The sequence below is a fragment of the Rhinatrema bivittatum genome, chromosome 1 (assembly GCF_901001135.1).
Source record: "Rhinatrema bivittatum chromosome 1, aRhiBiv1.1, whole genome shotgun sequence".
Classification (NCBI taxonomy): Eukaryota; Metazoa; Chordata; class Amphibia; order Gymnophiona; family Rhinatrematidae; genus Rhinatrema; species Rhinatrema bivittatum.
The window spans coordinates 96,499,177-96,522,718 of record NC_042615.1 but is presented as its reverse complement, the minus strand read 5'-3'; the positions used below and the strand labels follow the sequence as shown (position 1 = coordinate 96,522,718).

General features: G+C 45.5%; 1 protein-coding gene across 4 annotated transcripts in view; it reads right to left on the bottom strand.

Moving 5' to 3' along the window:
* The window catches only part of HPGD (15-hydroxyprostaglandin dehydrogenase), a 306,229-nt gene that overhangs the window by 30,377 nt on the left and 252,310 nt on the right, over positions 1–23,542 (bottom strand). For all 4 annotated transcript variants that reach the window (XM_029577562.1, XM_029577483.1, XM_029577727.1 and 1 more), the window contains one exon: positions 8,434–8,510. In XM_029577562.1, coding sequence (XP_029433422.1) covers positions 8,434–8,510 — 77 coding nt within the window. The remainder of the gene's footprint in view (positions 1–8,433; positions 8,511–23,542) is intronic.

Below are 23,542 nucleotides of genomic sequence, written 5' to 3'. Positions count from 1 at the left end.
GCTCACAAGGGGGGCGCCAATCAATATGGAAATTAGGGGGTCGCGGCTGCCGGTTTGAAGACCGATGCCGGTAAACTTGGCCTCTGTTTTCATAACTTGCCTGTGCCAGTAATGAAAACGGCTGCCGAGTTTATCGGCTGCTTACTGTGTAATGCTTACTCCGCCCCTTTTGTGTACTTTCGCCCATAAAGTTTGTATGACATTTCTACTACTTCTTTTGAGCAAACGTAAATGTTGATTCACCCCATGAAAGTTTTAGCCTCCAGAAGGGGAACAGCAGCCAAACCATAGTTTTTGATAAATATTTACAGTCATAAAAGGTGATATTAGATTGCTCTTTGGGTTGCTTTTAAACTGTTCAAAATATATTTTCAAGATGCTAGAGATATTTGCATCAAGCAGGAGATAGAGCCCTTCTATACCTTCTAATATCAGATTTTTCTCTGCCTCCTCATCCAAATAAAATTAACAATTCACTCACCTAGATATGTGAGTTTTATTAGCCACCTAGAGACATGTACCCCAAATATCTTTAATCCATTTCAGAGCAATAGTAAATCATTCTGGTCTCCAATTTGCCTGAATGTGTCCTATTATCTCATATGCCAAACTGTTTTCTTTTATTCTATTCAGTTTCATTGGAATGATAGGCAAAAAAGTGTCAGGAATTTTTTTTTTAAGGCCCGTTTCTAGCTGCCTATTTTAGCTTATAAGGAGACAGCAACATGATCTTGTCAGCAGGTAGGGATGTGCATTCGTTTTCAATGCATTGGCAATCCGCAACGCATAAGTCCCTATTCGTTGTATTCGTGGGTTCACGACACGCATCACAATCCCCCACGAATGCAAACATATCATTAGTTTCATTCTTTTGGCTCGCAGTGATTTCTTAGCGGCCTTTTGAAGGCCATGTGGGAATATCCATAGCAAAAACCAGCCCTTTCCTGTGTGTCATAAGTGACCTCACAGCCCTGTCATAGAGTGGATCAGAGAGGTTGGCAAGGAGACCAGAATGCAACCTATCAGAGCTAAGCATTTTTCTAATACAGCCAATCGCTGCTCTCACTCAGTGCTCAGTGACGCTATTCCTGATGATACAGCAACTATTTATACCTTAAGCACGCAGCATGCCACACACTTTCTTGGTGGGGATGGTCTGAAGACGTGGTCCAGGGAGGTGGCTGCACTCAGAACTAGTGTCTTAAATCTGTATTCAATTGCCAGCTACTTTGATAGAATTTTCCATTGAAAAAGATATTTATTTCTTTGATTTTGCTGCAGCTAGCCTAGACATGTTTTATTTGACCGCATTTTTTTTATTGATCTGAGACGGTCTCTCTGTCTGTGCCACTGAGAGAAGCTGCTAGCAGTGGCATTTTTTTTTTTTTTTTTTACTTATTTTACATCTTGGGGTAGGTTGCAAGCAGGATTTGGGTTTTGTGGGTGAGAGATATATTCAGTTGCTAGCTACTTTGATAGAATTTTCCATTGAAAAAGATATTTCTTCGTTTTGCTGCTGCGCCAAGCAAGCCATCCATTTTGTTTAACTGCAGTTTGTTTTTTTTTTATTTAACTCAGGCTGTCTTTTTGTGCTCTTTTAAGCCAGGAAGACAGTGCACTCACTGGGCATCAGTGGGCACTAGAAAGTTTTGCAGACTCACATATATATTATTGGGACAGCAGTGCTCTCTGAAGCCAAATCCACAGTGGGCCTCTTTTGTAGTTACAAGCTTGGTGTGTGCACAATACAGCGGTCCCAGTTTTAGTGTACATCCAGGCATAGCCTCGTGGGCCAGTGAGCACTTTTGCAGACTCACATATATTGGGACAGTGGTGCTCTCTGAAGCCAAATCCCCAGTGGGCCTCTTTTGTAGTTACAAGCTTGAGGGTAGATTTTAAAAAATTGTGCGATCGCGTACTTTTGTTTGCGCACCAGGCAGCCGCGCGTATCTTATAAAATCCGGGGTCGGCGCGCAAGGGGGTGCACATTTGTGCAACCTGCACGCGCCAAGCCCAGCGCGTGCTGCCTGTTCCCTCCGAGGCCGCTCCAATTTCGGAGCGGCCTCAGAGGGAACTTTCCTTCGCCCACCCCCCCCCCCCCCCCGGCCCTATCTAAACCCCCCCTTACCTTTATTCCATGATTTACACCTGCGAAAAGCAGACGTAAATCTGCGCGTGTCGGCCGTCTGCCCCGCTCCGTGTTCCGGTCCCGGGGGCTGGTCCGGAGGCCGCGGCCTCGCCCCCGGGCCGAAACCACGCCCTGCGTCGCCACCCCCAAAACGCCGCGTCATTCGGCCACGCCCCCGACACGTCCCGGGGCTCTGCGCGCACACGTCCCAGGGCTCTGCGCGGCCACGCCCCCGACACACGTCCCGGGGCTCTGCGTGCGCCGGCGGCCTATGCAAAATAGGTGCGCCGGCGCGCAAGGGCCCTGCGTGCGTAAATCCACATGGATTTACGCGCACAGGGCATTTAAAATCCGCCCCTTGGTGAATGGACATACAGCAGTCCCAGTTTTAGTGTACATCCAGGAACAGCCTCGTGGGCCTGGGGGTACTTTTGCAGACTTGGGTATATTGGGACAGCGGTGCTCTCTGAAGCCAAATCCCCAGTGGGCCTCTTTTGTAGTTACTAGCTTGGTGTGTGCACAATACAGCGGTCCCAGTTTTAGTATACATCCAGGCACAGCCTCGTGGGCCTGGGATCACTTTTTCAGACTCACGTATATTGGGACAACAGTGCTCTCTGAAGCCAAATCCCCAGTGGGTCTCTTTTGTAGTTACAAGCTTGATGTGTGCACATACAGCGGCCCCGAAACTACTTTGGGAAGGAATTTTGGATGTGTACGGAGAACCACTCTGTCATGTAGGAATTTCGTGTAGGGTGAGAACGTGACAAGTGCTTGTAACTCACTAACCCTTCTTGCTGATGTAATGGCTATGAGGAAGATAGTCTTCCATGTGAGAAATGTAACATCACAGGAATTCATGGGTTTGAAAGGAGAACGCATGAGTCTTGTTAAGACCAGATTCAGGTCCCATTCTGTGACTGGGGCCCGAATTGGTGGTTTAAGTTGAGTTAAACCTCTCATAAACCTACTGACAAGAGGTTGTATGGATATTGGAGCATCTCCTATCTTGTTATGGTAAGCTGAGATTGCACTTAAGTGTACTCTTACAGATAAAGTCTGGAGACCAGATTCTGAAAGATGGTATAAGTAGTCTAGTAGAGAAGTAGCAGGGCAGGTGAAAGGATCAATATTCTTTTGCCTGCACCACAAAGTAAATCTTTTCCATTTGGAAGAATAGTTCTTTCGTGTGGAAGGTTTACGTGAAGCTATAAGCACTTGAGATAAATTGGTGGAAAGATTGAGTGATTGTAAGATTAAGCTTTCAACATCCATGCTGTCAGGGATAAGGATTGAAGGTTGGGATGGTGCAACCGACCCTGATCCTTAGTTATGAGAGTGGGAACTACTCCCAGGCGAATTGGATCCCTGACTGAGAGGTCTAGAAGTGTGGGAAACCATACTTGTCGAGGCCAATATGGGGCTATGAGTATCATGGACCCCTTGTCCTGTTGTAGTTTCACAAGAGTTTTGGTTATGAGCGATATCGGAGGATACGCGTATAGAAGACCTGAGTTCCAAGGGCGAGCAAAGGCGTCCTTGGCTGGCTGGTTTTTCTGTTTGTGTAGGGAACAGAATTTGTCCACTTTGTGATTCAGATTTGACGCAAAGAGGTCTATTGTTGGTTGTCCCCAACGTTGAAATATCCTGGTCGCTAATGAGGGATCCAGGGACCATTCGTGTGGTTGGAACTGACGACTGAGTCGATCTGCCACTAAGATGTGAATGCCTGCCAGATAAGTGGCCCGGAGAAACATTGAGTGGTTCAGGGCCCAGCCCCAAATCTGTGCAGCTTCCTGACAAAGGAGATACGAGTCCATACCTCCCTGTATGTTGATGTACCACATGGCTACTGTGTTGTCCATTTGGATGAGAACAGTCTTATGTGAAAGGCAGTCCTTGAATGCATGCAGTGCATAACGTAAAGCTTGAAGCTCCAGGAAATTGATTTGAAACATTGCTTCAAGCTTTGTCCAAGTACCTTGGGTTTGGAGAGTGTCTATGTGAGCTCCCCAACCCAAGGTGGATGTATCTATAGTTAAAGTTATCTGTGGGACTGGTTGTTGGAATGGTAGGCCCTTGCGCAGATTGTCCTTGTTCACCCACCAAAGTAGAGAGGAGCGTAGCTGGTGGGTTACTTGAATTGGAGAATGCAGTGGTTGAATGGCTTGGATCCACTGTGATCTTAAAGTCCATTGAGTTACCCTCATGGCTAGCCTTGCCATAGGAGTGACATGAACTGTAGAGGCCATGTAGCCTAGTAAGGTTAGAAACTGATGAGTTGTTGCTTGTTTCTTTGAGTGAATCGAGTTTGCCAACAGGGACAGTGTTTCTGCTTGATCCTCGGGTAGAAAGGCCTTTGAAAGGATGGTGTTCAATTCTGCTCCTATGAATTGAAGCAGGTGAGATGGAGTAAGATTGGACTTTTGATAATTGATGAGAAAGCCCATGGAGTGAAGTACAGTAATTGTTCGACTGAGAGAAGTTAGAGCTCCTTGTTGAGATTGACTTCTGATGAGCCAGTCGTCTAAGTAGGGAAAAACATGGACACTTTCCTTGTGCAAGTGTGCTGCTATTACTGCTGGACATTTGGTAAATGCTCTGGGAGCAGAGGCAAGTCTGAATGGCAGTACTCTGTATTGGAAATGTTGATGACCCACCATGAAGCGCAGATATTTGTGATGAGGAGGGAATATTGGAATGTGAGCATAAGCGTCTTGAAGATCCAGAGAACAAAGCCAATCTCCTGTTTGAAGAAGTGGAAGCATGGTGCCTAGAGAAACCATCCTGAACTTTTCTTTCTTTAGAAATTTGTTGAGATTTCTGAGGGGAAAACATCAATAATCTTGATACTTGTTGATGCAGGTACCTCAGATCATTTTTATCCCTTCCGATCTGGTTGTTGTCCCACTTTTAGAGGTTTTCCTTTGCTAGTGGGTACTTTAACCTACAGTGGGACTGTGTCACCAACCTGATGTCCATAGAATCGCTCCTTTCATGGTGACAGTCTTTGGTTAAATGGTCTATCTTTCCATAGTTGAAACAAGTTGAGGAGGCTGCAATCTGTGACCTGAGTGCAAAACCAGAGCTGTTCTGCTCTGAGATGCATTGCTAGTATTCTGCATTCTTACTGTCACAACAGGGAACCTGCACTAATTCCAACATCAATTGGGCCTGGTGGAAGGCATCTGCCATTTCTAATGCCAATCCAGGACCAACAACAGGAAGACAAAATTGGCTACCTCAAGGCCTTTCTTTACCTCTTGTTGTAGCCACTTCCATCCGGCATTTTTTAACCGACGAAATAGGCTTCGTGGAACTGACCTAAGCTATAGAGAGCTTCTTCAGAATTGTTTCCTGTATGTTTCCATCATGTACCCTTCCCTTTCCAGGATATCAGTTTTGACATTGGAGTAGCTGGCTCTCCCATCTGGATTGGCAGCTTGGCTGCTGCTAGTAAGTAGATTTTCCAGGTAGGTGGACCAAGTAGCTTCTAATCAACCAGTCATATGGGTAGTTCTTTCAAATTTATTTATGAAAACATTCCAGGACTTTCCGTGACTTCATTTTAAACAACCTTGGAGACACTGAGGTTATCCGTGTTGTGGTAGCATGTATTGCCTGGGCCATCTGCGTCAGCATCCTCTGCTGCTAATTCAACACTCTCAGCTGCTGGCCATATTGTTCATGAAGATTTTATCCTATCTCTGGAGCTGCTACTGCCCTTCCATGTGGGGCTGTAGTAATCATTCCATGTTAGTTAACTGGCTACAGTTGCACAAACACTTTATTGCAGGGCTCTTCCCTGTTCAGAAATGCATACACAACAAAACTTTCCCTCAAGGAGGAACCAAAACACAAAAAGCCCCTGCCTTTTGGCTCTGACTCAACATACAAGTCCTTCTCTCCAAGCAAAGCTACCCTGCATAGCATGCTGTAAAATATTCTCTGGCCACAGTTGCATCAAGGCTCTTCTTTTTAGGAATATTTCTCTGCATGTGCAAGGTTTAGCGCAGAAATCCCCAAACTGACACTATATGTGACACTGTAAGTGGTCTTGGTCTAGCCAGAGAACTGACTCAAGCTGGACTTGTTATGAGCGCTGGTCGCGGTGCCCCACGGCCGGGTGTCATGGCCGCTGGCTGCGGCGGGCCGCAACCAGGGTCAGGTCGACGGCCACGATGTGATTAGCTCACCCTGAGCTTTGGAGGCTCCAGCGGTACAAGGAATCCCCTGTTCCGGCGTCTTCGCGGCCGCTGCTGCTGCCTCTCTCAGCCGCATGGTCTCGGCGGTCTGGCTCCTCCCCCTCAGCCTCACAGGATCCGCGCGCACGACTGCTGTCGATATTTAAAGGAGCCATGACCGGATATGGTCATGGCTTCCCCCTGGAACTCCTCCTCCTGGATCCTGTATTTAAGGCAAGGTCTGACACCCAGACCTTGCCTTGGTATTGAGGCTCTGTGCTTGATTCCTGTTTTAGTGTTCCGGATCCTCTCCTTGCTCCATTCCTGCTCTTCTCCTTGTTGGATTGATTCTCTGGCTCCTGACCCTCGGACAGATGGTGGTGTATTCTGGTATCGACTTGGACTGGCTCTGGATCCTTCTCCTTCTCTGCTCCTGGATCGGCTTCGGACCATTCTCCCGTCTGCTCCTGGACCGGCTTTCGACCCTCCTCTGGACTTCGACCCTTGGGCTGGACTTGGACTATTCTTCTACTATACTCCTGGACTTCTCACAACCTGCTGGAGGAGCCAGCCATCTGGAACCCTCGACCTGCAGGAGGCGTCTGCATCCAGACCATCTTCATTCTTCAGGGAGTCGCCTAAGTCCCAGTGGCCGTGTCCCTACGGCCTCCTCCTGGGGGGGAGATCACGAGCTTCCAGGGTGAAGTCGTCCTCTCAACATCTTCAACAGGCCTCGCCATCTGACGGTAGAGACAGACGAGGGTTTACTTCCTTCTCGGTAGCGCAAACTCTACCTCAGAACAAAGGTCCACTCTCCGTTTCATAACAGGACTCTGGCTGTTCTCTCATAAATTTCAATATTAAAGACAAGAAAACAAAACAAAAGTAGTTTTGCGGCCTACCTTTGCAGTTCACCAAATAAAGACAGCAATATAACTCAAAGTTCAATAGTATTAGCTTTCCCTAGGCTTCCTTTTCTTCCATGTGATTTCCATGTCCTCCCTGAGCCTAGCTTATTATATCCTTCTAAGGAGAATACCCTCAGAGAGGAACTTCTTTCCTGTCTGTGGCTTAAGGTGGACCAGACTAAATGCCTAGTTCCGAGCTTTTAAGGAAGGTCTAACACACTCCTTCACAATATTATATATAAAAAGCATCAAGCTGTGAGTAAGGTAAATTTTACCTTTAAATGGTATTTATATGCAAATTAACCTTTTCTTAAACCAAATGAATCCAACTATCAGCCTTATTCTTTTCTCAATCCTTTGTCAATGGAAAACAATGTTTATTGAATAAGATGCTATATCTCATAAAAACTGTTTGGCAGCCCTGAGAGTGAAGGGTCAGAGTGTGCTGGGTCGAATTTGGGGGAAAAAGATCAGAGTGTGTTGGGTTGGATTAGAAAAAGGGTTCAGGAGTATGCTGGGACCAAGTAGAGCAAGGGAGAAGGGAGTTTTGAGAGTCAGGATGGTGAGGATGGTCAGAATGTGCTGGGGTCAAGCTGTGGATGCGGGTCAGAGTTTACTGATGATGAGCTGAAGAGAGAGGAAAGAAGTAGAGATGTGAATCGGGCTTCGGACGATTGAAAATATCGTCGATATTTTCAAAATCGTCAGAAATCGGGGGCACCCCCGAAACGATAATAAAACCCCATGATATTGATCGTGGGGGGTTCTCTTATCGTTTTGGGGGAGGGCGGGAAAAACGGCACATGGAAATAACCCCTAAACCCACCCCAACCCTTTAAAACTAATCCCTTTGCTTCCCCCTCCCTCCCGACCCCCCAAAAACATTTTACAGGTACCTGGTGGTCCAGTGGGGGTCCCGGGAGTGATCTCCTGCTCCTGAGCTGTCGGCTGCCACTAATCAAAATGGTGCCGATGGCCCTTTGCCCTTACCATTTGACAGGGTATCAGTGCCATTGGCCGGCCCCTGTCACATGGTAGGAGCACTGGATGGCCTGCGCCATTTTTAAAGATGGCACCGACCATCCAGTAAGCAGGACAGTGAACAGAGGCCTCTGGTGAATTTCAATGTGTTTCAATGTTCCACATAGACATAAAAATAATGACCAGATTAGTAGAATATTAAAGAATGAGACGAATTTGTAGATGTACTCACAGCTATAGCGCGTGTAAACCCAACAATGCCATACTTTGAAGCAGTATATGAAGGCTGGTATGCAGCAGGCATGAGTCCTTTAAAATGTGGGAAAAAAACAGTAATTATATTGCATATCATAATTACAGGTAAAGATTTCTATGCTTAAGACTTGTTATTGCTATAATTATTTTCCACAAATAAATACTGCTAATTAAACAAATAGTTTTGAGTGAATATTAGCCTGGATTATTCTGCCAACATGTATGAGGTTTTATCTATTACTCTTTTATTGTACAATATTGCTAAGACTTTTGCCCAGACAGATGGAATAAATACTGGGATAAAAACTTTCAGGTGAAATTATTTCTATGAACCTTTGATGTTGAATTCATTTTTATATAGTTTCGATCTAATTTGAATTGCAACATTCCTGCCAAAAAGGCTAATGTATTAACCCATAGCATTTACTATGACAGCGGCTGTTTTGTACAGAATTTTGCTACAGATGTTAAAAAGCTCTGAGCACTTTAGCATTTGTAGCAAAATTGTGGGAAACCACTTCTTTTCGCACATTGACATGGCCAGGAGCTTCATAAACTTGGAAAGAAAAATGTCAGCTCACATGAACTACTATGGGGATTTAAAGAGGCCTCATGACTTGTGCAAAGTTCCCCCCCACCACCAAGTATGCCTTTCCCTGCTTCCCACCTGCATCACTGTGCCCCTTGCAGGCAGAAATGTCAAACTTAAAGCCCCATGCTAAGTCCCAACCCCTTGCTCCACAAAATCATTGAAAAATTCAATTAGGGGTTGCTCTCCCAACCCATTGAACCCCCAAATCCTAGCCAATAGCTTTTGGGATCTTCATAAGGAAGGAGTGATTCTCCACTTGCTCCTTACTCATCTGGGCATGCTTCCAGAACAATAATGGCTGACCAAAGAAACTCCTCTGACACTTGCAAAAGGTGTTTTTGAGACAAAATTCATGTAAAACACCCACATTTTTGTGTATTTGTGGGGTTTTCACATGATATTTTTCATGTGAAAAACATTTTCATGAAAATATTTTGCAGATTAGTAGATCAGACTCTAAACGAGGAACAGATTTAAAGTTACTCTGATGCCAAGCTATTGCTCCTCTGTGGAGTGAGCAGCAAATTGCACCATCTGAGTTGTGACATTATATAAAGATCTTTCTAGAACTAATTTAGTAGTCGTAATTTTGTGTTCAGAATTCACCAGTGAATTATTTGCCTCTTAATTTTTGGGGACACTTTGCCAAATCAATCAATGGTTATCTATTACAAGAAATTATGTTGGTATCACCTTAAAGAATGCCAAAAAAAAAAAACATTTTAAAATGAGCACAATATTCAAACATACAGTAAAGTGGACTACAACAAAACATGATATAACAGAAAATACAAACAGTAAATTATTCTACTAAGTACAACAAACATGGGAACAGGAGTCATAAGAAAATAAGACTTGCCATACTGGATCAGATCAAGTATCTTGTTTTCAATAGTGGCCAATCTAAGTCACAAGTACCTGGCAGGATCCCAAAGTGTAGATAGATTCCAAGCTGCTTATCCCAATTATAAGCAGTAGACATCTGCAACTCCACCTTAATAATGGTTTATGGACTTTTCCTCCAGGAATTTGTCCAAACCATTTTTAAATAAAACTACACTATGAGCTTTGACCACATTCTCTGGCAATTAATTCCAGGGCTTAATTATGCATTGAGAAAAAACATATTTTCTCTTATTAGTTTTAAATGTATTACCCAGTAACTTCATTGTGTGTTCCCTAGTCTTTGCACTTTTTGAAAGAGTAAACAACTGATTAACCTTTACTCATCCCATACCACTCACTATTTTATTTTCCTGCAGGCAAACAGCTAGTTTACTAGTGATGTGCAATCATTTTTGCCGAATTGGACTATTTCAAAGAAATAGTCCAATTCAGCATGGGTCAGAGGACCCGAATACCAAGACGGATTTTCCCCGAACTTCGGGAAAATTCGTTGTTTGGGTTAGCGTGGGGGGCGGACGGACAGGACACCTTTATTTAAAAAAAACAAAAACGAACCCCACCCAACCCTTAAAATTTAGTTAGAAAATGGAAGGAGCAATGGATGGCCCGTGCCATTTTCCAAAATGGCACCGGTCGTCCATTGCTCCTACCATGTGACAGGGGCTGACCAATGGCACGGTAGCCCCTGTCACATGGTAAGGGCAAAGGGCCACCAGCACCATTTTGTTTACTGGCTGCCGACGGCCCGAGAGCAGATTGCTCCCGGGACCCCCGCTGGACCACCACGGATTTTAGGCAAGTTTTGGGGGGGGGGTCCGGAGGGTGGGGGGAAGTTATAAATAACTAAATTTTAAGGGTTGGGTGGTTTTGGGGGGGGGGGGGTTCGGTGAAAATTGCTGAGAAAAAAAAAAAACCCAATGGAAAACGATGTTTTCCACGGGTTGGCTGACCCGGGATAAAAAAATGAAGCACATCTCTTTAGTTTACCTGAGGGAAAAGCCCCACTGTAAACCCTTGTCTGTGAGTACAAGGAGCACTTGGGTGGAAAGATGGTTCATTTGTACCAATTGCAAAGCAGGTGCAAATGTACATGGGTACATTGGACCCATTGTCCCCCCACTAGCTGGATTTTCAAAATGTATTTTGCAGGGTCATTGGTAGAAAGTCGAATGTGAAATTGCTGCATTATTGACTATTTGATGAATGATACCTACAACAATTTACAACAAAATGTTCATCCCTTTTGCTAAACTTTCTGTGTCATGCACAGTTAACCGCAGCAACTGTACCATGGCTGACTCTCACCCAACCCGGGGTGCTCTGCTGACACCATGCTGCCTTCCTCCTCAAAGGTTCCTAAGCATGCGCACACGTGCACTCTGAGTACTCCTTAATAAGCACTGCATCATGAAATCAGGACACAGCGCACATGGATGATGTCACGGTTACTTAAACCTCAGCGATGCACTATAACGCCACCTCAGCAACAGATCCTCCTGCCTTGCAGTGTGTGTTGCTACCTTTTTTGCCTCACTGTCTTGTCTAGTCTCACTGTCCTGCTGTCTTGCCTTTCCTTTTTCCTGCCTTGCCCCACCCCTCTCCTCCCTTTCCTTAGCCTACCCAGCCTGCTTTGTCCTGGTCTCCATTGTCTTGCCTCGCCCTGTCTTGTCTGTCTTGGCCTGATTCCTGGTCTGTATTCTACAGATACTGACTTTGCTTCTGAATTGCTGCCTGCCCTGACCTCTAGCATGGACTTGAATGCTGATTGTTCGCAGCCTGTCCCGACCTTGGCCTGGACCCACATACTGTCTACTAGCTGCCAGTCCTGAACACTGCCCACATCTTGATTTCATCTGACTGCACCTTATGAGACTTTCACCTAAGCCATTCTGGCTCATGGAACCCAAAGGCTCAACCTGCGGGGAATGGGGTTGATATAGGTAAAGTTCCAGCTCCAGTCCCAGTTGAACAAGTCCACCATCTGTCAGTATGGGCCTAGCGGGTTCATCTGCTAGGCTGCAACAACCATGGCACAGCCCCAGGGCTCACATCCATGAAGTCTGCTGAGGCCATAAGCTCGGTGGACTCATCCCTGGCTCAGGCTATCTCAGGGTTAGCCCTCCAGGTCCAGCAACTGCAAGTCAAGCTCGATAACATGACCAGCATCCTTCAAGGCTTTGTGGCGCAAATGGAGTCCATGTTGGTTTGTGCCCCTACACTTGCACTGGTGCCTACTCCAGCTGCCTCATGCTGCATCTCCTGCCACAGCCCAAGTAGGAGGGCGACTCTAAGGGTTGCTAAGGTTTCATCAACTGGTGTAGAATACATTTTAAACTGCAGGCCACCAGTTTCCTTTGGATCATAGTAAAGTGACTTTCATGCTGTCTTTACTGGGCAGTCATGCATTAGCTTGGGAATCACCATTATGGGAGTGAGACGATCCCCTGGTAGGAAATCTAAGAACATAAGAAATTGCCATGCTGGGTAAGACCAAGGGTCCATCAAGCCCAGCATCCTGTTTCCAACAGAGGCTAAACCAGGCCACAAGAACCTGGCAATTACCCAAACACCAAGAAGATCCCATGCTACTGATGCAATTAATAGCAGTGGCTATTCCCTAAGTAAACTTGATTAATAGCCGTTAATGGACTTCTCCTCCAAGAACATATCCAAAACTTTTTTGAACCCAGCTACACTAACTGCACTAATCACATCCTCTGGCAACAAATTCCAGAGCTTTATTGTGTATTGAGTGAAAAAGCATTTTCTCCAATTAGTCTTAAATGTGCTACTTGCTAACTTCATGGAATGCCCCCTAGTCCTTCTATATTAGAAAGAATAAATAACCAATTCACATCTACTCATTCAAGACCTCTCATGATCTTAAAGACCTCTATCATATCCCCCCTCAGCCATCTCTTCTCCAAGCTGAACAGCCCTAACATCTTCAGCCTTTCCTCATAGGTGAGCTGTTCCATCCCCTTTATCATTTTGGTTGCCCTTTTCTGTACCTTCTCCATCGCAACTATATCTTTTTTGAGATGCGGCGACCAGAATTGTACACAGTATTTAAGGTGCAGTCTCACCATGGAGTGATATAGAGGCATTATGACATTTTCTGTTTTTTTTAACCATTCCTTTCCTAATAATTCCTAACATTCTGTTTGCTTTTTCGACTGCTGCAGCACACTGAACAGACGATTTTAAAGTATTATCCACTATGATGCCTAGATCTTTTTCCTGGGTGGTAGCTCTTAATATGGAACCTAACATCGTGTATGTTACGACTGTCGCTGCCCGATGTCTCCACTCCGCCCTTCTTACCTCTTTTGCGACTCCTCCCGCGGTTGATGGATGTCTGGCTGCTGCGACATCTGCCAGCCTTCCTCTCCGGCATCCCCAGACCGACTTGGGTGCTGCATCCCGCCATGTTATTCAGCTACCATAGGATGCACGCGCCGCGCAGCCCTGCTTCTTATGCTTTCTTTGCGTAACCTCAGGGGCGTCCCCCTTTGATTACATCATGCATCCCGGATACAAAAGCCTACTCTGTTTGCTAGCTAATTGAGATGGCAAGGGATTCCTTACGGATGGGATTCGCTCTCCATACCTAGCTACTCTGCCTCTCCTTAATTGGACTTACTCTATCGGAGTACCCGCTCCTTAGGGGCCTCTCTCTTTTCTTTCAGGTCACTGTCTGGAACCGGTACTCGCTCCTCGAGGGCCCATGTTCCCTAACTCGCTGCCTGAGCTCCTCACTTCTGCTTGGAAGAAACCACTGCCTACATCATCAGTGAGTTACAGGCTATTCCTCAGAGCTATTCCCTGGAACTAGGTACTCGCTCCTTGAAGGCCTACCTCTATTCCAGCTTCTGTGTTACCTTCCAGGAGAAATTGCTATGTGAGTAATCAACCTACGAGGCTCTATACCAGAACCCTGTGTATGCTCCACTGTACTCACTACCCGAAGAAAGTCATCTTGGCGACTACACGTTCTGTGCCCGCTGGTAAGACCATCGTGCCTAAACACCTCAGGAAGAAAGGGCTCTTTTGGGCGCACGATTCCAAGCTGGCTGGCCATCCTGGTCAATGCCATACCCTGCTCAAGATCCAGAAGTTCTATTGGTGGCCTACTATCAAGAAAGATACCCTATCCTACGTGGCATCTTGTACCAACTGTGCCAAATACAAACCTGCTTCTGGCTGACCATGGGGATTGCTGCAACCACTGCCAGTTCCGGAACAGCCCTGGTCACATATCGCTACTGACTTTGCAGTCAATTTACCCCTTTCTGGAGGGATGAATACCATCTGAGTAACAGTCAATCACTTCAGCAAGATGGCCCATTTCATGGCACTGCCTGGCTTACCTTCAGCCTTGGAGCTTGCGAAGCTCTTCATATTGCACATTTTTTCGCCTTCACGGCCTACCAAGACACATTGTTTCAGACCGAGGATCTCAATTCACGGCAAGATTCTGGAGGGCCTTGTGCAAGTTATTCAACATCTCTCTAGACTTCACTTCAGCCTATCATCTTCAATCAAATGGCCAAACAGAACGGATGAATAGAACCTTAAAACAGTTCATTTGAGCCTCTGTGAGTTGCAGTCAGAATAACTGGGCTGAACTGTTGCCTTGGGCTGAATTCACCATCAATTCTCTTTCAGCAACATCAACTGGATCAGCACCTTTTGAAGTGGTATATGGATGCTCTCCAACACCACCACTTCCACTGAAGCTCTCAGTGACGTCCCTAGCAGCTCAATCTACTGCTGATGAAATCCATAACCTGTGGACTCAGACGAAAGACATGCTAGTTAAAGCGAGTGACCATGCTAAGAAGTTTTATGATGCTCACCATTCTCAAACGCCTGTCTTCAAACCTGGTGGCAAAGTCTGGTTATCTATCAAACATCTCAGACTGAAGTTACCTTCCACTCGTTTTGCTCCTCGCTACATTGGACCATTTCCAATCCTCCGACATCTTGGCAACATCACTTACAGTCTGAAGCTACCACCCAGACTAAACATCACAACGCTTTTCATGTTTCACTCTTGAAACCTCTCATACTCCGTGAATTCTCTTCCAAGATGCAGGAACCACCTGCCATCAAAGCAGAAGATGACCTAGAATTTAAGGTCGAAGAGATTCTTGATGTCCGAAGATGAGGCAAAACACAAATACCTTTTTTCTTGGGAAGGTTTCGGCCCCAAAGAAAACTCTTGGGAGCCTCAGGCTAACATCCTTGATAAAGAGATGCTCCGTCAATTTGATCTCACGCATCATTTGAAGCCTAAACCTAGTACCCGCAGAGGAGACCGCCCTTTGAAGGGGTGTACTATTACGACTGTCGCTGCCAGACATCTCCACTCTGCCCTCCTTACCTCTTTTGCGACTTCTCCCGCGGTTGATGGACGTCGGGCTGCCGCGGCGTCTGCCTGCCGTCCTCTCTGGCATCCTTGGTCCGGCGTGGGCGCTGCATCCCGCCATGTTGTTTAGCTATCATTGGGTGCACGCGCCACGTGGCCCTGCTTCTTATGCTTTCTTTGGCGTGAACCTCAGGGGCGTCCCCCTGTGATGATGTCACACATCCCGGATACAAAAGCCTACTCTGTTTGCTAGCTAATTGAGATAGCAAGGGATTCCTTACGGATGGGATTTGCTCTCCGTACCTAGCTACTCTGCCTCTCCTTAATTGGACTTACTCTATCGGGGTACCCGCTCCTCGGGGGCCTCTCTCTTTTCTTTCAGGTCACTGTCTGGAACTGGTACTCGCTCCTCAAGGGCCCATGTTCCCTGACTCACTGCCTGAGCTCCTCACTTCTGCTTGGAAGAAACCGCTGCCTACACCAGTGAGTTACCAGCTATTCCTCAGAGCTATTCCCTGGAATTAGGTACTCGCTCCTCGAGGGCCTACCTCTATTCCAGCTTCTGTGTTACCTTCCAGGAGAAATTGCTATGTGAGTAATCAACCTACGAGGCTCTATACCAGAACCCTATGTATGCTCCACTGTACTCACTATCTCAGTTTCTCTCCACTACAGCACAGCTATTGAGGGATTGCTGTTCCAGTGTCCTGAGGGACTACAAGCCCTGCCGGGCTTCATCTCTACTCATTACTGCCACCTCTGGTGGCTTCTCAACTCTGTTTAATAAAATATAATTCTGTGTTGTGTGTCCTAAAGCTGAGCCTGACCTGTGGCCCCTCACGGGACTTCCCCCAATGGGTATAGTCATCTGTCACAGTGTCCAAGGGTCCACCCAAAACCTTACAAACAATAAGTGTAACTACAGCAAGGGTTATTTTTCCCTATATGCAACACCTTGCACTTGTCCACATTAAATTTCATCTGCCATTTGGATGCCCAATCTTCCAGTCTTGCAAGGTCCTCCTGTAATGTATCACAATCCGCTTGTGATGTAACTACTCTGAATAATTTTGTATTATCCGCAAATTTGATAACCTCACTCGTCGTATTCCTTTCCAGATCATATATATATATATATATATATATATATATATATATATATTGAAAAGCACCGGTCCTCCACTGTTTACCCTTTTCCACTGAGAAAATTGATCATTTAATCCTACTCTCTGTTTAGCAGATGTTGCTTACCTGTAACAGGTGTTCTCACAGGACAGCAGGATGTTAGTCCTAACATATGGGTGACATCACAGGATGGAGCCCTGTATGGAAAACGTTTCTGTCAAAGTTTCTATAAAGCTTTGACCGACACTGGCACACTGAGTGCGCTGAGCATGCTCAGCCTGCAATTATCCCCGTGAACCACAGGTGTCTCCCTCAGTCTCGTCTTATAGCTAAAAGCGCAAGCGAAACTAAAATAAAAGTGAAAACGTATACAGACCCAACTCCGCAGGGTGGCGGGTGGATTTCGTGAGGAGTAACATCCTGCTGTCCTGTGAGAACAGCAGTTACAGGTAAGCAACATTTGCTTTCTCACAGGACGGTAGTCCTCACATATGGGTGCACCAAATTCACCCAAGACTCACAAAAGATGCAATGACGGGGCCCCCCATTTTATTAGACAGTTAATGAGACACAGGAAATTATTATATGCAAAGTTTGATATTATGTTACTGTATATTTCGTGTCATCATTATTTATATAAGTTTGTTTAAAGAGTTTTTGAACAAAAATTTGAATAAAGAAATAATTAAAAAAAAAAAAAAGATGCAATGACGGGGGTGGAATTTGGAACGGAGGGCATCCTGAAACCCTTAACGGGTTGGTGGAAGGATGTTGGGTGGTTAAACTGAAAAGAATAGGAGTAGGCAGACTGGCCAAACATGGAGCATGCCGGCTAGTCGTATCAAAGCAATAATGGGCTGCGAAGGTATGGAGAGAGCTCCAGGTTGCAGCCTGATAAATATGTACAAGCAGCACCTGCCGAAGGGAAGCTATTGAGGCTGGGATGCAATAGAGTGTGGTTATACACAATGTTATAGTGAAATGCCTGCTTGTTGGTAGGAAAAGAGATACGGACCGTCAATTAGGAGGAAATAGTCTTTTTGCCCACTGGAACTCGCAGCTTGACTCTTGCCACAGAAGGAAAGAGTTAGGTGGAATTCCTATGGAGTGTAGTGCGATCTAGATAGAATGCAAGTGCACTATTACTGTCCAAGGAGTGGAAAAACCCTCTTGCTTTGGTGAGAGAGAGGTGTTGGGAAACATGGGCAGAGTATATTCTGAATAAAGTGAGATGCAACGTCTACCTTAAGAAGGATATGAAGTTGAATACATAAAACCACTCGGTCACAGAGGAACACAGGGTCGGATGAGTATATAACAAGGTGTATAACTCACTGACCCTGTTGGCAGAAATGATGGCTATGAGAGAAAGAATTTCCCATGCCAAACTGTGAAATGAGAGGAATGGAAAGGCTCGAACGGAGAACGTATGAGACTTATAAGCACGAAATATAGGTTTCATTCCGTGACTAGTGAAAATAGAGGCGGCTTGATCAGTGGATAATCCATGGTAAGCTGACTCAGAAGGGGTTTACTGTTAATCGGGTATCCCCACTCCCAAACGATAAATCAACTGAAACAGAGGTGTAGCTATGTGGAGGATGTCTGGGGAGCAGAATCCGAGGGAGCAAGAGAAAAGAGTGGTATAGAAAAAAGAAAAAGGGTAATACCCTTTTGTATGCATCATGTGGTAAATCATGCCATTTTGAATGGTAGGATTTATGTGTGGAAGGTTTTGTGATGCTACCAGTACCTGAGAACATCAGTGAGTCTACGATTTGTGACTGACTGGTGAGAAGGCAAATTGTTTACTGGTGTGATAGATTGAGAAGTATGGGAAGCATACTGGTCTCGGCCAGGACGTGGGTCTGAGGAACAGTGAATCCCGTCCCGGTCCAGCATTAGAAGTGTGCTGACTATGAGAGACAGCAGAAGAGACACATTTAAGAGGCCCTTGATGGGAACACATTGGAAACATGTGTAGGGAGTAGAATATGTGCACCATATGGTTCGATTCGGATGCAGAGGGCAAGTTCGGTTGACCTCAGTGCTAGAAGATTTTTCCCACTACACATGTAATTCAAGACCATTCGAGAGGATGGAAACCTACATGGAGAAGGTCTGCTAGTGTGTTCAGTAAATCTCTTAAATAAGTGGCCCAAGGATGCATGGAGTGAGCAAGGGCCAAGGGTAGAGCTGCGCAGCTTCCTTGCAGAGCAGCTAAGAGGTTGTGCGTGCTTGTGTGATGGAAAGCACATTGACCCTATGCTGTCTGTCTGTATGCACAAAGATTTGTTGCAGAGGCAATATTGGAAGGCATAAGGGTATAACTCATGGCTATAAGCTCCAGGAAGTTCATGTGAAACTGTGCCTAGAGTGGAATAGACGCATATTGGGTTGAGAAGATTTTAGGTCAAACTTTACAACCCTGAGTAAATGCGAGCATGAGCAGAATCAGATTAGGTTTTGGTTCTAGATCTGCAATATGGATGAGGGACGAAAGCGGTTGAACAGCTTAGACCCACTGATAATGGAAATTCACTGAATCTAACCCATAGCAGTTTTGCATCTATGAGGAAAGTGCATAGTGAAAAAACCCCATGGCCCCACAATGAAGAATTGAGGGGCTGAGGTTATGGAATATGCGCGCAGGGACATGTAAGAATTTATTAGAATGTCTGCGCGGATGCTGGACAGGAAGGTCATTGTGACTGTGGAGTCCAGAAGTGTTGTATAAGGGATTCATGGCAGTGACAGTAATCCCAGGTAGTAAATTTATAGTGAGTCATGAAGAAGTTAGAGCTCCTTGCGTGGACTGACTATGGTTATGCAGCTGTCCATGCAAGGAAAAGCGTGAATGATGTTGCACTCCGTAGAGAAATAACAGTCACTGATAGTGATTCCATAAAATACCCCAGTTGCCAAAGCTGGTACAACCGGCAGAGCTTGGGATTGTAATATTGTTGACTCACCATGAAGCACATAGAAAGATTAGAGGTAATGTACTTACTGCGATATGGAAGCATGGTGACTAGAGATACCATTTTACCTGTGCCTTCTGAAGAAAGTTGGTATTTCTGAGGTCCAGGATGGGCGGAGAGTAACTACTTTCTGTTGAAAGAAAGAATAGTATAATTAAAACTCCCCTTTGCGCTTTGTAGCATCTGGGAACCTTTGTAGCGTACCGGGAACCTTGGTACAAAGTGGGGTGGCTGCTCTGATATCCAGCCAGTTGGGAGATCAGGAGGTGTCCAACTGGAGGGGCTGATGTAATCTGGATATCATGTAACCTCCCACGGGAGCGGGAGCGGTAAAGTCTTAGCCGCATTTCTGTGTGCTGTACAAGGAGACATCGAGACCTGTCGTCAGGCTTCGAGGTGGACTTGCACTTGAGGTAGTATTTGCTGGATCTCGTGTTTAGCAGATCAGCGAATGCATCTGGAACTTTGGTTCTGAATTAGGAACCAGAAGCCAGAGCATTAATCAGTATAGAGCCCCGTTGCTGAAAATGGGAGGATGTCCTGATGCAATCCCAAAGAAATGGTATTGTGGCTGACATAGCGATAATTGACACTAATATGGTTCTTGGAAGGTAGATGACCTAGAACTTTTTGAACCATATGGCCCAAATTAGAGAACACATTTCAATGGGAATGCCGCAGAAGTGGGTACTTACCATCCAACGTGGATTGCCGAAGGACGAACCGGTGAAGATTGCTGGCTCCGTGGATTTCAGGAGTCATTGAGGGGTAGCCTGTCGGACGTAGATGTCCATCTCAACTCTGATGCCTGGTATGGTGGCACAGGTATAGAGGAGACAGGCTGGGCGTGGCTGGCGCTACCACCGTAATTAGTGGAGGGCCACATCCCGCACTGATGTCGGTGGGGCACACTTCGGGAACAGGAGAGCCATCTTTGGCTCGTGAACCCAGCCCTCATTGCAGCGGCTCAATGTCTCGTGACGCCAGTGTAGAATTCTTCGGAACTCGTTCCGGTGTTTCTGGAGCACCAAGGACTGCCAGCACTGTGCGGAACAGTGGCGATGGCAGTGGTGATGATGCTCGGTCGGGCATTCTCCAGCACTGAGAAGGATAGCACCGATGTGCTGGATGGCATCTGTGGCAGACGGTCACCGTGTCGGTGACACTGAGTGCCACGGTGCTCGGCCCTGTCTTTCCCCAGTGCCGAGGTAGATGCCCTCGCTGTCTTGGATGGTGAATGATGGCAGACTGTCAGCATGCCTGCACTGCTCCTGGCACATTGTAGTGTCGTAGACTAATACGGGGCTTTAATAAGAACCCAAAGCATGGAGCACTGTGTTTAGGCAAAGGCATTACGTGGAGGTGCTATGTCGGTATTGACGGTGTCGATGGTAGCCGAAGCAGCCTCGAGGGTATCGTCCAAAATATATATGAAAAACGTCGATGACCCAGGCAGAGCAATGATGACAGTGACGGAAGCACTGATGGCATCAGCGTAGGTATCTATGTAAACGATGTGGCATCAAATAATCGAAAAAACATCGTTGGCATCGGGAAAAAATGATACCGGCATCGACGGAGTCGATGACTGCATCGATAGGAATGTCGAAGACATTGATGGAAATGACATGGGCATCAACGGCATAGATGTATGGAGGTGGGCACCGCCGGCATGGCCACGGGCATCGACAGCATGGCCACGGGTGTCGACGGTATCAATGGCATCAATGGCACTGACATGGGCACCAATTGAATTGATGTTGGCATCGATGTCATCGATGGAACTGACATTGGCATCGATGGAATCGATCCTGGCATGGATGCCATCGATGGAATTGACCTGGGCATCGATGCTATGGACAATGGCATCGATGGAAATGACCCTGCCATCGATGGAAGTGCCCTGGACGATGGTGGAATCAACCCGGGCATGGATGGCACTGACGAGACAAAGGTATGTGTCGATGGCATCCATCTGGGCAATGATAGCACAGATGAAACCCAAGGAAAAATCAATGCCATGGATGAAAAACATGGATGGCACTGATAGAAACGATGCAGGGACTGATGGCATCAGTGTACCGCGGGGGGAGGGGTACTGATGGCATCGAAGAATCCAGGACTGTCTAAAGGGGGTGCTGATGGTAGCAATGGGGGCATCGACTGCGCGAGGGTACCGAGGAAATCGAAGCACCTGAAATCAACAGGGGCCCTGGCGGCAACAGAAACCGTGGAAGTTCCTGTCCCACTAGCGCTAATAACCAGGCAGAGTGACACAGAGGGACACTCGCAGGCTATGTGTGGCTAACTGAAAACATAGGGAGTGGGAAGGCGCAGTCGGTTGGCAGACCAGGGAGGTGACAGGAACTGACCGAAAAAACAGGGCATAGTACTCACCGAGCATCGAATAAACGTAAGCGAAGGGAGACCCGTGCAGGGAAAAGTGTTTTTGAAGTAAAAGTTTAAGTGTTTCCGTGTTGAAAAAGTTAAAATTTCACACAGGGCTCCTAACCGTTATGCTTACTGCAGAGCGGAAAAAAGAAGACTGAGGTTATTTACTCTTTCGGATAATAGAAAGACTAGGGGGCACTCCATGAAGTTAGCATGTGGCACGTTTAAAACTAATCAGAGAAAGTTCATTTTTACTCAACGCACAATTAAACTCTGGAATTTGTTGCCAGAGGATGTGGTTAGTGCAGTTAGTGTAGCTGTGTTTAAAAAAGGATTGGATAAGTTCTTGGAGGCGAAGTCCATTAAGTTGACTTAGAAAATAGCCACTGCTATTACTAGCAACGGTAACATGCAATAGACTTAGTTTTTGTATACTTACCAGGTTCTATGGCCTGGATTGGCCACTTTTGGAAACAGGATGCTGGGCATGATGGACCCTTGATCTGACCCAGTATGGCATGTTCTTATGTTCACCTGTGGTTCACAGGGATAACTGCAGGCTGAGCATGCTCAGTGCACTCAGTGTGCCAGTGTCAGTCAAAGCTGTATAGAAACTTTGACAGAAAAGATTTCTGTACAGGACTCCATCCTGTGATGTCACCCATATGTGAGGACTACCATCCTGCATGTAATCCACAAAAGGACATCACCTCCTATCCCTTGACTTAGTTTTCTTAGAAGCCTCTCATGAGGGACTTTGTCAAATGCCTTCTGAAAATCCAAATACACTACACATCTACCGGTTCACCTTTAGCCACATGTTTATTAACCCTTTCAAAAAAAATGACAACTTCCTCTCCCAGTTCTGACAGATTTCAGCAAGCTTCATTGGGCCTTATCTGTAGAAACTTTGAACACTAATACAAATATAAAATAACTTTACTCTGCGTGACACTTGATTATTGAAAAGACTATCTAAGGGGGAAGAGTTGCTGTTCAGAAGAATTCCATTCTAGACAGGGAGGATAATTTTCAAACAACTCTGTGCAGCCCCATACACGTGCATTTATGAGTGTTCAGAGATCCACTATAGTATTTTATTACCTGTGTGTATCTAGTCCATGCAGATTATAAAATGCAGATATGTCCAACCCCTCCTCCCATATATGTGCTTATTTATGTATTTATTTAAACAAGTTTATATACCGTTTTACCAGTAAACTAACTGACCAAAGTGGTTTACAATATCAAAATAATATAAACAAAATCAAAATAATTAAAAATTAGATAAATAAATAATAAAAATAAAACTTAAGATAAAGTACGAATAAAAATACAATATGTTAGACAATCAATAAAAATAATGGTGACAAAACAAGAATTTGGCCATTACAGTTAAAAACTAAAAGAACAGAAATAAAATAATAAGCAAAAACAATATAGTTTAAATATACTTAACCTTATTTTGCTTGACTAGAAGGTTCAAGATCCTTAAATGCTTCCTGGAAAAGATGGGTTTTTAATGCCTTCTTGAACTCCTTTCGACTACCTATTAACCTTAGAGGGTCTGGCAAAGCATTCCATAAAATAGGACCAGCAACCGAGAAAGCTCTATTCCTTGTCACACTCAGTGCTGCATTTGTTTCTTTACATGTAAATATCAGCAATGCATTGAACTCGCAGATTTTTTCTACCTATTTTATAATCATACTCACTGATT